Source organism: Zosterops lateralis (assembly GCF_965231275.1).
Source record: "Zosterops lateralis genome assembly, chromosome: 17".
Classification (NCBI taxonomy): Eukaryota; Metazoa; Chordata; class Aves; order Passeriformes; family Zosteropidae; genus Zosterops; species Zosterops lateralis.
The window spans coordinates 3,310,281-3,326,196 of NC_139777.1; the positions used below are offsets into that span (position 1 = coordinate 3,310,281).

A 15,916-nucleotide genomic window follows, 5' to 3' on the forward strand; every position below is an offset into this window, starting at 1 on the left:
GAAGTTCTTGACCTGCTGAGTTACTTACATGTCTCCAGTGATGTTACGCTGCTCCACAGACTCCATGAGTTACTCCTGTAAAACCCTTCGAGATTTACTGGGGTAAGAACTTGGCAGTCTAGAGATAGCACCTGAGTGCTGGTTGTACCTCACACACCAGCTGGCCTTGTCAGAACACTTTCTGTGGTGGTGTGAGAAACTTCTCTCCAAAAACCCCATCAGAGCAATCAGCTATAACCCTCTCATTCATTCTGTTGTGAAAGGGAGCGATACTTAACGGTTTTGCAAGTGCCAGCCCCCTTCTGGCTTCTCCGGCTCTGTGTACCCTGTGAGTTGATGGCAGTTTAGTTACTCCAGGGCAGAAAGGTAAGTTTAACACCTGCAGCCTCTGACTACACTCAGGTCTAGGTCTGTTGCAGAGGACAATCAGAACTGCCCCTTGCTGACCATGCTGCAAGTTACTCATAAAAGTTGGCAGGGATTTGCTTGGAACGAAAGCTCACAAGCAGTGGATGCAGCCTGTTCTGCTGCTAGAGAGTAAGGCAATAAAGGAACAAATTAGCAGGGCTGGCTGATGGTGGGAAAGTGGAAAAGCAAGGACATGGCTATGAAATAGGCTTTACAGCCATGTAAACACACCTGCTCTGACAGGAGTTGCTTTGGATATGGACTGTTAGTAACTCTTTTGTAAGACAAGAGAGAAACAGTGATATTTGCCAGGCTCCAGATGCATGTGCTTTTGTTCCTCTGTATTGTTAGTTAGATTAAACTCTTCTGTATTGCTAGGTAACACGGTTATTTCAGCTTGGCAAAGCATAGAGGGCACTGGAAATCTCAGTTCTGCTCATGAACCTGCATTTTCTTTGGTTTTGGGCAGCCACTGCTTTATTACATTGCTTTCCTCCATTATACAGTTGGGGTGATGGTGAGCTGCTGCCAGAAAGCCTCACTCTGGCAAGGATGTGTTCTCAAAATGCAAGCTCTGTTAAAGAAGTTTCTTCATCCCAGGTTTCCTGTGGCAGACTCCCAGGAAAAAGCAGGAATTGAGTGGTGCAGCAATAGGAACCACTCAGGCTGGTGCTGCCAGAGAGGGACTGAGAACAAAGAAATCCCTGGGCTGTTACACAGTTATGGTCTCTGCACCTCCTTTACACACCTGTGTGGAGTGGGGATTTTTGAGTCATATCTGGAGTTGTTTTGTTCCTTCCTGGGTCCTTTCTCAGTGTCCCTGCTGTGTAACCATCCCAGGGATGATCCCTGGCTGTTCCAGGCTCCAGCTGAGCTGGGCAGGAGCCACAGGGCGGCGGTGTGGCCCCAGCTTTGGGAAGGGATCTGCTGGCTGCTCCTTTGTCCTCAGCAGCTCAGAGGCCTTGGAATAATTTGAGATTCCCAGTGCCAGAGCAGAAACTAGAGCTCCTTTTATAGCGTTGAAAGTCTTCTCTTTCTGTGGACATCAACCTTGGGAGCTTCTGTCAGTGGTTTTTGTAGCTCCCCAGCCCTGGGATCCAGGGGCTGCAGGATTCTCCTGTGCCTAAAAAATCCTGCCAGTTGTTTGCTTTGTTACTGACTGTGAGGTATTTCTACCACAGGCTTGACCAATTCTGGGTCTACTGATCTTTGTTCTTTTGTTAATATAAATCCACAACTGAAGTTTGGAAAGAGGTGTAGGGTGACCTTTTCTTTCTGTTAAAGCACTCCACAGACGAATAGTATCTTTCAAACCTTTGTGTGCCTTCCTGGCACACAAAGTTACAAATCATGTGCATGCTATACAAGTCTAGAACCTCCAGATTAATATAATATCTTTAAGATTTTCTCCTTGGCATCCTGGCATGTGTTGCTTAAAATAGGTGCAGATGTTAGGGGTGGGTTGGTCCACAAACACACTGTCAGTTCCAGGGGAGACTGTGAATGCCAACAAGTCAACAAAAATGACACTGAATTTGAGTAGCTGAAATAGTCATAGCAATAGAACAGTAAAGGAGAACAGCATAGACTGAGCTGGTTTTATTTCTGCAGAATCGAAGGATGAGGCATCTTTCAGAACAAAAACGAAGGTCTAATATCAAGATTGGCTTCAGTGCTCTGAACAGCTTGGTGTCAGCCAACTCCAAGTCGGTAAGTACTGCAGCAGCACTTACAGTTTAATGTGAAACGTAAGAAAGAGCCATTCTAAAAGTCTTGTTAATAAATGCAGTCATTTCATTGCTGAGTAGTCAGCTGAGCACATCAGAACACACACTGCTGGAACACAGAGGTAGAATGGAAAAACTCAGCTAAACTTCTAAAATTTTCTACACCATTGAGATCTCTGCCCCCCAGTGGGAGTCAGAGGCCTGGTCAGTTCAGATGGTTTGGAAAATCTCTATAGGACTCTTTACACCACCCATCTGTCTTTAAGAATCAAGGCTTTTTTTTTTTTTTTTTTTTTTTTTTTTTTCCCCTTTCACTTGTCTTTTGTGCATGGATTTACAGAGACAAAAATTCCCAACTGATTTTTCATTGTCAAATTACTTTGTCCAAACTAAAAACTTCCTCTGGCTACACTAGTTAACTTAGTTCACTATATTGAAATACAGATATATCTGTAAAAAAAAATTCTTAGTGACCTTTTAATACCTGGAGCTTTAAAACATGGAAAATATGAAAGCTTTTTGTGCAATATGTTGATTTATTTATATAATTTTTAATAGTTTCAGAAATTTAGGTGGTATGGTGTCAGAATTTCACTTCCTGACTTGAATAGCCTATTTTGAAAGGAAGTCCTTTTTGAAAACTCGGCTTTACTGAAATGTCTGGTTATTTTATTTCTCAAGTGCAGATTGGTTCCTCCAAGCTGAAGAGTATTATTACATGTATCTGTACGTGTATCTGTCTCCTTTGGTGGCTCCTTTTGTTTAATAACTTCAGGTTTCCCAAATGAAATAATTTGTATTATCAACTTTAAGTGGAGCTTCCACCAGCACTATAAATCTGTCTGGAGATGTAGTCCATTCTTCAGTACTTAAGTTAAGAACTGTAAATATTTTTAAGAGGACAGATAATGAAATAAAACATTTCAAATTATTAAAATACTTCTTTCAACAAAGTAGCAGAAATATAATTTATGGAAGAAAACAACCCTGTGGCCACCTTTCTCTGTACTGGAGTGCAGAGAGGGTTCAGAGAAACACGGAGTTGAGTATCTCAAGTGTTGTGCTCTGCCTGACCCTGTGCTTTTACACACAGTGAAGGAAAACTAAAATGTGCTGGAGTGCAGGTTAGGAGGACCAGCTTCAGGAGCCTCAGATTGTTGCAGGAAGCGAGCTGTGTGTCTGTGTTTGGCCTAGATCAGCCATGCCATCACGCTCCAGAAGACGGTGGAATACATTGCCAAGCTGCAGCAGGAGAGGACACAGATGCAGGAGGAGACCAGGCGCCTCCGGGAGGAAATCGAGGAGCTGAACGCCACCATCCTGTGAGAACTGGGGACCTTCCAGGGATGGAGCAGCAGCTCCAGAGGGGCCTGGGCCAAACAGCAGGGAGTGTGTGCTCAGTGGCACATCAGGGAGCAGATGGGTGTTGGACAGAGCAGAGCTGCTGCCAGCTCCAGGCTCCAAGCAGAGTTTCTGTGGGATGGGCACTGGTGCAAACTGTGTGGGTTTTCAGCAAGCTCTGAGCATGGAATGCACAACAGTGGCAGCATCAGGGAGGATGTGTCAGGTCAGAATAGCTCTGAGAAGAGGTCAGTGAGGATATTTTTGTAAAGCTTATTAGTGATTGAGCTCTCACTCTTCACAATGGCTTTGCTGCAGTTTGCTTTTCAAATGCAGTCAGATTTTATAGAAAATTGTGATTGAGTACATAAGACATGGAACTTGGCCTCCAGAAGTTTGCCACTGGCTGAACATAACTGTGGTAAATCACCTTCCCAGTGCCTCAGTTTGCTCTCTGGGTTTATGATTATGTATTATTGCAAAGCATGTTGAGAACTGCAGTGGCTTTACTTCCATCTCCAGAAGTTTTAGGCTTAGGCGTGATGTTAGAATTAGCAGTAAATCAAAGTCTTTGCATTTTTCTTACAAAAGATGATGTCTGCTTGTTTTTATTTTAAATTGATCTATTTCATAAGAATCTCTGTTACATCTTCTTCTGTAACATTGCTTAGGAGTAACTGTACATTTTTCCTTGACTCCTAATATGCCTTGTCCTTAAGGATGCCCAAAATTACTTTGTTCTATGTTATACTTTGTTTTCAGTTTCGTTATTTGTAGTCAGAAATGTTGGTAGCAGCTTGATAAATTGCTTTGCTCTGTGCATATAGACAAAATTATTGGGAAAACAGTTTTTATTCCTGACTGGAGCAGTTACACTCTGGGGGATTCATACACTGGCAAGCCCCTCCACCAGAGATACCAGGAATACACACTTCTCTCCTGCTGCAGTTTAGTCTGGAAGAGAAATGTGTCCTTTCTGGTGGGATTCTGACCTCCAAACATCTTTTCAGTTCTTGCCAGCAGCAGCTCCCTGCCACTGGGGTTCCTGTAACACGGCAAAGGTTTGACCACATGAGGAAGTTGTTTGATGAGTATGTGAGAAGCAGGACCCTGCAGAACTGGAAGTTTTGGATTGTATCCTTTTATACCAACCTGAGGAACTTGGGCTTTGATACCAGTACTTTTAGAGCCAAAAACCTGAGATTCTGATTCTGTGACTTTAAGCCAAGTTACTTAAATAGCAAATGTCCTCAGTTTTCATCCACATCTGTATGTGGATATGGATTCTTGCAGAACTTGTTCACCTCAGCCTGTGGGATATAACTGGGAAGTAAAATGCAATGCAGAAGCAAGGTTTTCTTGCTAGGTTATTGTACTGCAAGAATCTTTTGTGGGCTCTGCTGTAACTGCAGCTCTGGTTGTCTTCTGGGAGATGTGCATAGATAATAGCAAAGATTTCAGGGGGAAAAAAATACAGTTACTGAAGCTGTTCAAAAACTTGCACATTCCCTTTCCTTTCTTCCTCTTCAGGTCAGTGTGGAGGAATTTTGCAAAATGTAGTGAATATCACTAGGAACTAATGTTCAATTCTTTCCTCAGTCTTAGTGTTTCAGATTTGAAAATACAATTATTTAAGCATTGCAATCCCTCTGGCAGTTGAAGTCCATTTAGAAATCCAGTGTTTTCTCTTCTCCATAGAATGTTTTGAACTCCCCCTTTGTTGTCTCCCTTGACATTTGATGGTTTGCAGTTCAGCATTATTATTAAGCCATTGTTTGAGTCCTTCAATGGGATGGTTTCCACAACAAGCTTTAAGGATCTGAACGAAACTGCACTGGCCTGGTTGGATCAGCACTGTTCTCTTCCTGTTCTGAGGCCAAGTAAGTGAAGTTCCATCCATCAGCTCTTCAGATCATAGAAAGTATAATATAATAGCATTTCTTAAAAGTCTGAGGATGGCAAAGAAAGCACATGATGCTGAATGTGGCTTTCGCTTCCTTTTTGTCAGCTCAGTGAAAATAGAAGAGCCTCTTCTGACTGTGAAGACAAGAAAAAAAAAAAGTTGAATATACCAGAATCTGAACTGTCTTTAACTACATTTAAATTTCAAAAGCTTGGCTCTAGTTGGAGTGTGTTTGGCAGTGTGATTTATCTCATAATGAGGGAAAACCTCTGAGATTTGTATTCAGCTTTGGAGTGACCTTCTGTTTGGGCATCATTGCTTGATTCTTTCCCTCTTGCCTTTCAGCAAGTTATTTAATTTACATTTATAACTATCAAGGGGTGCTCTCATTCATAGAAGAAAGATCAGTCAGATTAACAGCTTTTCCTGATGCTTTCTTGGCTTTTTTTTTAAATAGTGGTGCTGAACACGCTGCGGCAGCTGAGCAGGAGCACCTCGATCCTGTCGGACCCGTCGCGGCTGCCAGAGCAGGCACGGGAGGCCGTGGCAAAGGCAAACAAGAGATCTGGGGAGACCTAACAACCAAAGACACTGAGGTGCTTGTCCCAGGGGTGGAGAACCCGCCAGGCCCTGCCTGCCCAGGCTCCTCCAGTTGGTGCACTTTAGAAAGGATTCTCTCCATCACCTGAGACGTTGTTCAGGGCACCTGGCCCTGCCTTGCGAAGAGGTGCAGGTGATGCAGCGTTGTCAGAACGTTTGGGTTCCTCTCCAGTGCTGTGCTGTGCTCTGTCACATGTGAGAAAAAACACCAAGCTCAGGTAAACTCAGCAGGTTTGTGCCCTGCAGGCAGCAATAGATCTCCATCAATGCATCCTTATGCAACTAATGAAACACCCTCAGTTCTCTGAAGTGTAAATCCTGTACACCAAGGAATGTGCTCTTCAAGGGGAAAAAGAAAATACTTCTGATTTCATGAAGCAAAAATGTGGTTTTTTAATTTTGTTTTCTGGTATTCAGTTCCATGTGTTTTACTTGAATAGTGAAAATTGTTAAACAGGATCATATGAAAAACCAAAGGAGAAGAAAAATCCGTCAGTGATGTCAACTTGTGGCAAAAATACTAGAATTAAAATCTCAGGCTGTGTTTTGTGTATTTTTATTTTAATGAGTGTATCATTGCATTTGATCAGTTTCAAGATGTGCTTTATTTTCTAGTAAATAAAGTAGCTAATTTTTATTTTTTTTATATAGCCATTGCAAGGGTATAGCAGGCTGTGCAGTAAGTGCAAGAAAGCAGTTTTAGATTGTATAAATTCTGCAATTAGGATAAATACGTGAATTTTATATCAGTTTAATCAAAGAACTGTTTTCTTGCATTCTGCACAGTTCAGCTGCCATCCTCACAAAATGTGCGCATATAAAACACATCCATAGGTAAACATAGTAGCACTTCAGAGACAAGAATTGAGTTTGTAATGTTAAAAAAATTGGCTTTTTTATTATCTCAGAAGCTATATCAAACCACAAAGACTTGCAGTCAGTTCTTTGCTTCTTTGTCTTTTTTTTGCTTCTTCTTTTTGCCTTCTGTCTGAAAAACCTGAAGGACTTTGCAGGACTGTAGCAAGGACAAGGCACAAAAGGTGAGCCTCTCCCTGCATGGAAGGGACTGAGGGCTGAAGGGAAGGCAGGATGGCAAATTTTGTACCAACACAGCTTCCTGTAGCTGTGCAGGCAGAGGGGGAAATGCTTCTATTTCTTTTTTTTCTTACAGTAGATTTGACATACAATTTGAAGTTCGTGGCACATGTGAAAACCTGTGTCTCTGTGATAGAAGCAACAAAATTCCAAGTCTCAGCCAAGGAATGGTGTGCAAAGGTTGTCATAGTAATGAAATAGTGAGTAGATCTTCTGGAGGGATCCATTCCTACACCTTTCATAATGTTGTAATCAGTTAAGCAATATTCTTTTGGATACACCTGGGTAAGAAGTGTTGAATAAGCAAATCCTTTTTTGAGTCTGTGCTTTCAATCCTCCCATTTTTATCACTGGTGGTGAATTTGACTCCAGTAAAATCATTTTACACTGTGATGAGCTGGGGATGTCCCTTATGTCCTTTGCTCAGTGGGCTGATCTCACTGTTTGTGTGTTAAAAACACATCTGGGTTTCTAGCAAGAAAGCAGCAGGCATACTGTCCAAGAGCTGGTGTTTTTGCTGACCTTTTCAGATGAGCAGATCCTGTAATATTGCCTCCCTTGCAGTGTGGTCTCCTGCTTGTCAGCAGTGATGGTGTGTGATTTTTACCATTTCTGGTATCGATGACGTGGGGGTTTTGTCCCAGCCAGCCCAGTACAATCATCCTTCAGGGCCCAGGGAGATCTGAAACCCTGAAATCCCATACCTCACTGAATGGATTGGAAACTGAAAGCAGCCTGAAAGGAACAGGGAGAAGTAATTCACCTGAACTGCCAAAAACTTTGTCCATTCACGGTTCTGATGTGAATAGAAAACATCCATCAGAATGCACTGTGAGCTCATTACAATTGGAGGGAAAAGTGCTTGTTTAACAAATTGTGGTGCAGAAACAAACTCGAAGCACTATTAAAAAAACTGCAAATCTTAAAGAGAAAGAAATTAAATACTGCTTACTTAGGCAAGAGTGTAGGAGGGAGGAAAGGAAAAGTGAAAATATACTTTCCACTAGTGCAATTACCAGAAATGATGTGGCTGCACTTTGAAGCAGTGATTCAATATGTTCTTGTCAACCTGTTATTGCAGATCAGAATTCTTTTATCAGTCAGCCTTGTGAGGAGATTGATTTCACTCCATTTGGAAACACAGGAGGAAAAAAGCTGGTTTATATCTCACACCTGAACAGTAGAACCACTAAAGATTGGTATGGAAAGAGGTGGACCACGTATGTATTAGTTCCTGCATAGTTTTCCATTTTGATTTATGTTTAAATACCTTAGTCTGCATTTCTTATCCATGGAGATGTTTAAATACTTTATTTTTTTTCAAAGTTTGATAACACTTTCTCCTGTACTTTAAGCACTCTGATTTCCTCAGTGTCACCAAAGTAAGCAAGCCAAACACACAGTGCCTATAGTCTGCACAGAATTGCAGGTGCTGCACATCTGTCTGGTGCTAAACTTTTGGAGAACCCCCCATATAACTGAATACAAGTCGTATTCTGTCAAATCCAATGTATTTCACTCAGTAAAGAAGTGGCTAAATAATTTATTTATGGCCTGTGATATGCACAAAGTCAAACTGGGATTGTCTGCTGGTTCCTTCTGACCTCAGATTGTATTAATTGGTGTATTGTAGGTGGCCCCACCCTAAACATAAGTTCTGGAGAACTTGGGCATTATCTGGTGTAGTTATTAGCTGGTATTGTAGTTATTGGCCTCCTTTTAGCAGGATGAGTAAGGGATGAAGGTCCAGGAGCAAACTAGAACTGAAGGAATTACTGAGGAGTAGGATCAGAGAGAAGCGCACACTTCACCATTACAGTCTGATCTCTGCACAAAGCCAAAGGATTCTTGGTTAATACTATTTGGCCTGACTGGAATGTTCTTTCATCTTTTCTAGACCCCTGGGAAAGGCTTCCTTGAAGGGGGTGGCTACTAGAATGTTTCCATCTGTGCCTTAGATCTTGGTGTCTTGTATGCATTTGATTAATCATAAGTCACTCATTGTTCTCCCTAAAATGATGCTCTGTGGAAAATTCAGCGAATGGAGGAAGTGGGGCTTCCCTGGGTTTTTAGAGGATTTTATCTGTGTGGCATTACTGTGACCCTTTCAGACTGAGGTTGTGACTAACTGTGTCTATATTTGGGAAAAAATTGCATCTTTCCTGCTGAATCCCCCCCCTCTCCACTGCCATGTGCACAAATGGACATAACCTGTGCTCTGACAAACCCAGGAAACAGGCAAGGGCTTAAACCTCTAAATCTGAAATGGCTTGAAAAGACAAAGGGCTGTCAAATGTATTGGAAATCTGCATTCTTTTGTATCTTCAGGTTTTTTTTACATTCCTGTGTGAGTGTGTTTGTTCACATGTGGTAGAAGGGACAGGGACAGGTAAATTTAGTTTTATTTGCTTTTAAAGCCCAAAACTCCAGAAAAGCAGCTTGAGAACATGAGAGGGAAGCTCACTGCAGAAATGTTCAGTAAGATAATGCTTATTTGAAGGCTGTTTCACCTTCACAGTTTCTGGAGTGGATAATTCTTGCCTTGATGTTGCCAGCTAGAAGGTACTGCTGAAAATTGAATGGGTTTTTCACTGTTTTCTCCTTTTTCTTTGTATTTCTTGGTTTCTTCCCACCTTTATTGCATGGAAAACCACCAAAAATCAAAAGGCTGATGACATCCAATTTAGATTCTTTAGGGGTTCAGTCACACCAGTCTGGAGGACTATGGACAATTGTTTGTAACTTTTAGGAGTTTTTTAAATTAGGTGAGACATCAGGAGTTTTTCTATTACTCCTCAATTGATACACTTGAGTTTCAGAGGTGATTTGTTTTGAGTTTTTTTCTTTTCTAGGACCCCAATATTTTTCCCACAACATCAGTTAAAGCTCTAGTTTTCTTTGCTTTCATTCTTGGTTGGATTTTCTGCTCATTTACTGTGTTAGAGCAGAAGTGGTAGAACCAAACTCTGGCTTTATCTGTAAAACTTGATTTCCTCAGTTACAATTACAGTAACTTCAGTTACAAAGAAACACTCCTTAGGTATATAATGGAATTAATTTCTAGCTGTTGTCTGAACTTTTTATATCGGAACTTTTCCAACGTGAAGAAGGTTTTCAATCAAAAGATATCAATGTTACGAGCAAGTTTTTTTAACAATACAATTAAAAAATAGATTGTTTTCTTCTTCTAACCTTGTATTTAAATGTGTTTTAAGTGAGTGGAATTCATTCTTGTTAAGATAAAAGGAAAAAAAAGCTTGAAGGTATGAGGACTTCAGGTTGTGCTCTTGCTTTGCTTAGGTTTCCTGTTCTGTTGCATGACAACTTCTGTTGTGCTCTTGAAATGTAGCACTTTTCAGTAGGTCTGTTAAATTGTGCAATGCATTTTTTTATATTTACAACCAAAACAATAAAGGATATTTTTTGGAAGAAACTGGTTGTAATGCCTTTATTTTCTGACTGGAGGTGGGGAAATGGTAAGTAGAATTATTCCTGGACCAGGGTTGGAACCTGGCATCCTTTTTGCAGCTCTAAAAGGTGACAAGAGCCCATTTCCCTCTGGAAGTGCTGGGGTTACCTTTGGGTCTGTGTGTTTGGCATTCCCAGAGCAGGGCTCTGCATCCTATATGGAGTTGCTGAAGTTTGGACTCCTTTTGGGATTGGTGTTGGTGTTAGGCACTGAGCTGCCTAAGTCCGTTTTAAAAATGAAATTAATAAATCTGCATTTAATGACTGATTTTTGTTTTTTCCCTGGTAGGACACTCCAGCTCTCCGTGCTTCAGTTGTCACCTCCCTGGCATTTCTGGATTTTCTTGTTTAGTGGAAGCAGCAGTGAGGTTGAAGTGAAAGGTAATAGAAGAGTGAAAAGAAAGATTTTTATTTTAAAATCACCACACATGAGTTTGTGCTGGTTGATGTTATCCTTGTGATTGGTGCCTTCGACTTGGTATTTCTGATGAGAACTGATGAGTCAGGCCTGCAGTTCCAGGAGGTACAGCAGGGTTCAAAAACCCTGCATTTAGTTTTTCAGAAATCACCAGCTTGATCTCACACAAAAGCATTTTGGTGGGAGTGAAGAGCAGTGCTATTTCAACAGTGATAAACCAACTCTTCAGCCTGCCTTCACTCTTGACCAAGCACTACAAATGCCAGAGTTACTGCAGCGATGCTATCAAAGCTTTCTGGGAGGAAGCTGTGGCTGCAGAGCACTGTTTCTGTACTACTGTGGTGATTTCAGGGAGGCTGCTGTAACTTCAGCTGAGGTGCCAAAAGAGTTTGTGAAGTGGTTTCTTTTTGTGGCTGGCTCTGCTAATCCTTGAACGCTGCCAGAAGTGGAGCTACACTTTCTCTGTGGAAATGATGCCAAACAAATCACTGCTGTAAGGGAATTGGCCCTTCAGTGGGCAGGCAGAGCTCAGGAGTCTCTTTATATCGAAAAGAATGGAATGGAATGCTGACTAGATTTTTATTTTAACCTATATTTGCCCTCAGGAGCTCATCTCTGCTTATTCTCATCCCTGCGCACTTTCTCCAGGAGGTGGGCAGACAAGGGGTGGTTATTTGGGTGTTGGGGAAGTTCCCTGTAAGAGCCCCTGTTGTCATCCAGAGAGATGTTTAATGTGTTCCTATTTCAGAACAAGCCCACTGCCTTCCCACCACCAAATGGAAACAAACCCATGAAAGATGAAACTCATCACATCCTTGGGTCCTGCTGCTGCCCTTCTGACACTCCTTACAAAGCCCATCTGTGACTCTTCCATCCAAACTCTTCATTCCTTGTTCACCTTGAAGGCTTTATTTTCAGCCAGGATAAATGGGGAACTGCTTGTCAGGAGATCTTTGCTGGTGACCAGATCATGATCCCAGCAGAGAGGCTCCCTGTGGCACAGGTGTAACTTGCAGCCCTCTAGGGCTGGGGAGGATTTATCTGAGCCCTGCACCACAAAGGCCACAGGGCTGCAGGTGTTCTCTCACTCTTCTGCCTGGGGCTGGTGCCTTTTCCTCTCAGCAGTGACTGGTCTGAGTCCTCTCCCCTAGGGAAGAACAACTCTCCTTTCTCAGGTAGCTCTTCCCATGATGTGAGTTTGGATAGACTAATAGACTGTCTGACTCACTTTGACATCTTGTTAGCACTGCTGAGAAAACATTTCCCTTTCTAAGGAAAACACTTTTGTTGAGCTATTTATATGTTTAGAAGGTGAAACAAAAGCTGTGCATGGGAGAGGAAACCACAGGGAGCGGCCCTGAATAATCCTCTGGTTCAGCAAGGCTTAAGTGGTTTGTGTCAGTCCTTGGCAGTGATGTTTAAAGCCCTCGGGATGTGACTGTTTCCCTCCTCGAGTTCTTTGCTGACCCCACCTGAAAAGGTCAGGCAGGTGTTGCTTCAGCCTTAGGGATAAGCACATTGTCAGGCAATGATTTTTTTTTCCAACCACTCTTCTTTTTCTATTAAAAATGAAGGATATGAGGTTGGAATTCTACCTTCTTTATGTCACCACTATGTGACATCTCCACAGTTGTGTCTGAAATGGGACGTCTTTGGGAGGAATTTTTCCCCTGGCTCCAGCAAGGAGTTTGGTCCCTCTGTTCCTCTTGGGAAACTTGAGTGCTTTTCTAGGATCCCCCCTCAGATTTTTGTGGGGCTGGCAGTATAACTCAGTTGATATCACACCCATTTTTCCTGGAGAAATCTGAGCAGAAAAGGCCCAGTGCAAAATATATTGTAAAAAAGAGCTAGTAAAAAGAGAATCCAGCAATATTTGTTTTATTTAATATTTTAATTAAGTTCCAGTTTCTATCCAAAGGTGGTAACAGAAAATGAGTAAAACCATTCATCTACTAAGTAGCAAATAGATCCCTTTCAGTATTAAAATATAAGAGTTTAAAATGTGAATAAATAAATATATAAACTAGTTGCTTAAATAGATTTATAAAAATAGATGTGTTGCATAAATTCATAAATAAAATTCACTAGTAAAGAAGTACAAAATCAGCCCATTGACAACTTTTCTTTTGAAAAATAACTGCAAGATAAAAATATAAATAACATTAAAATTACTGAAATTACTTATATGTGTCAGGGTTGGTTAATTAAATTACCTTGACTCACGTTTGTCTGTCCTTATATGCTGTTGCAAATAAGACAGTATAAATAGTTTTATAATAAATACAATCAATAACTTAGCACATTCATCCTTTAAATATTAAATTAAACCAGATTATATAGGGAATAGCAAGTACATTATCCTGGTACCAAACTGATCCCATAACCCCTGACAGGTCACATTTAACCAGCTCTCAAGCATCTTCAAGTTATTTTTTCATCCTGGCATATTAAACTGCTGCTTCAGTGTACTGGCTTCCAGTAATTTGCATGATGTCCTCATATTTCTTTAAAACCCACCAGATGTAGGTTTTTTTGTCTGCCAGGCTCATGGTCTGGCTCTGGGCATCCCCCTGGGGCAGGTCCTGGCTCCTGCAGGTGTAGAAGGCAGTGCCTTGGCTCAGGGTGGTGTTGAGCTGGTTGAGGTTCTCCTCGACCACATCAGCAGAGCTCTGGGTGCAGATGGTTTCTATGGAGCCCTGCAGGGCTCTCAGGGTGTTGTGGATGTGGTGCAGGGCACAGCAGTTTGCCTGGAAGGCTAGACACCGGGGTATCCTCTCTGCCATGTCTCTGCCTTTGGATGTGCCCCTCCAGTGCTCGGGGTGCAATGTTGCGGAGACACACTTGTTCTGTGGGGAAGGAAGAGGAGAGAGAAATTGTTAATCTTTTGGTTTCCCTTTCTCATTTGTGTACCCATTTGTTGGGGTTTTGGTTGTGGTTCAATCGTTAACACTTCTCTCTGATGAAGCAGGCATTGCACACAGTGTGCAGTTCCTCTCCCCATGCTTTGCTTGTCTTGGTTCTCAGCCTCTCTAAACCTTGGGTTCTATTCTTTGCTGTAAGGGCAGAATTTACTTATTCTAGAGATCTAGTTTGGCCTCTGCGTGTTTTCATCTGTTTCAGCAGAGATGGTTTGGATTTCAAGAATGAATTCAGAGGAAATGTCAGTGTTGGTTTTTATCAGCATACTCTTGGGAACAGTCCCAGAAAGTGAACTTTGTCTGAGGCATTGACACCTGAGTTCAGTGAACATTTTACCTTTCTAAGGAAAGGATGGGTGAGCAGGATTTTTGGCAGAAGTGCTCAAGCACTGGAGTCAGACTAAAGGGCAAAGCAATTCTCACCACATTTCCAGTGATCTGACTAAATTCCTGCAAGAAGATGCTCAGCAGGACTCAGGAAACTGAGAAGGAGCACTGGGAATCAGGAAGATCCCAGCTGGCAATGAACTGAGGCAAAGTCACCCAAGCTGCCCTTGCTCCAACTGCCCTGAAATAACGCAATGAACACTTTCCTTTTTGCATGGAACACAGAGAAGAGCCTACTTTAGGTTTTAACACAAATACTTCTTTTCTGGTGGTCTTTCTAGTGTTTTATAATAATTCAAGAGATTTCCCCACAGACATAGGCACAGCACATAGAAAATGGTGCACTTACATAGAACTCAAACAGCTCGTGTGCTTTCTGTTGTATTACTAACGCCAAGGTCGGTATCTCCGGAGTGAAATTATTCTGCCTCTGTCCTGTAGTCATTTTCCTTCGTGATGTCTCTGTCGGTGCCATGGAGCCCAAAGGAACCAGTAAACACAAGAGGAAGATTGCAAACCTGTTGATCTCTGCATTCAGATTAAGAGAAGAAACCAAAAGGAAAGAAAGAATACAACAATTAATCTCAATCTTCTGCAAAGACTTTTGCAAATCATAATAGTTTCATGCAGCGTGATGCATTTTTTAGGCATAAAGTGGCTGAGCTAGAGATGAGCATCAACCAGGGCCACCTTACAGCCTGTAGAAAGGGTAAGTCACACCCACCTGCTCTGCATTCCATGGCGGGATGGGACAGCAGTGGCTGGGCTGGGGGCTGCTGGTTCTGGTGTTTCTACCTCCCTGGAGTGCTGTGGATGGGGCCAGCCAGGCTGCATTTAAGTGCTGTGGAGTCCTGCGTCAGTGGCTCCCCCACAGTATTTTTTTTTCTTTTTTTTTTTCTTTTTTCTTTTTTTTTTTCTTTTTTTTGCCAGTGATAATTTGGTTTTTTTCTTTTTTGAAAGATTACATCAAAAGTTGATTCAAATGCGCCTTCACTGATTGTGATCTAGATAGTTTCAAACTGACATAGAGGGTGTCCTGTGTCATCTCTTTGGCTAGGAGCTTGGAATACTTGGCTTGGCCATCCCATCTAAATCCTTGGGTGCTCCAAAGTGTGAGATTTAGAACATAAACTCTTTTTTTATTTATAAAGGTGTTTGGGAGCATGTTATTGCTGCCCAAAGCCATTGCTTCTGCAGAGTCAATGTAAGAGTGGGCCAGTGCAAGGAGGGAAAAAGGCTTGTGTGCAAGGTAGGTCAGGCCTCCAGTTCCATGTATAAATCCTTTTGCTGGATGCCTGTAAGACCCTGTTCCCAAGGGATGCTCAGGATCCCCCCCTCCCCATCCCTGTCACCTGTCTCTCCAATTCCCCTGAGGCTGTTTTCTGCTTCCAGTACCAAATGCAGGAAATTCCCATACACACCAAAACAGAGAATAAGTGCTAAATAATGCCAAGTAAGAGATGAGTTACCATGGCCTATGGAAAGGATGGTTCTGGCAGACACTTATTTTATTTGAGGGTTTTATTATTATTTGGTGAGGAAATGGAGACAGAGAGAAAGATGTTTCTTTGTGAGTGGAGTTGTTTAGGAGTGTCCCTACAAAGGCAGTGGTGGGTACAGATGGCTCCTTTCAGGCAGAAGGATGGTCTTG

General features: G+C 42.0%; 1 protein-coding gene across 2 annotated transcripts in view; it reads left to right on the forward strand.

Annotated features, from left to right (window-relative positions):
- The window catches only part of MLXIP (MLX interacting protein), a 44,727-nt gene extending 34,232 nt beyond the window's left edge, over nucleotides 1-10,495 (forward strand). For both annotated transcript variants that reach the window (XM_083873849.1, XM_083873850.1), the window contains exons 13-17: nucleotides 2,020-2,118; nucleotides 3,330-3,457; nucleotides 4,487-4,610; nucleotides 5,227-5,356; nucleotides 5,837-10,495. In XM_083873849.1, coding sequence (XP_083729975.1) covers nucleotides 2,020-2,118; nucleotides 3,330-3,457; nucleotides 4,487-4,610; nucleotides 5,227-5,356; nucleotides 5,837-5,958 — 603 coding nt within the window. In that variant the 3' untranslated portion in view covers nucleotides 5,959-10,495. The remainder of the gene's footprint in view (nucleotides 1-2,019; nucleotides 2,119-3,329; nucleotides 3,458-4,486; nucleotides 4,611-5,226; nucleotides 5,357-5,836) is intronic.
- The last annotated feature ends 5,421 nt before the right edge of the window (nucleotides 10,496-15,916 follow it).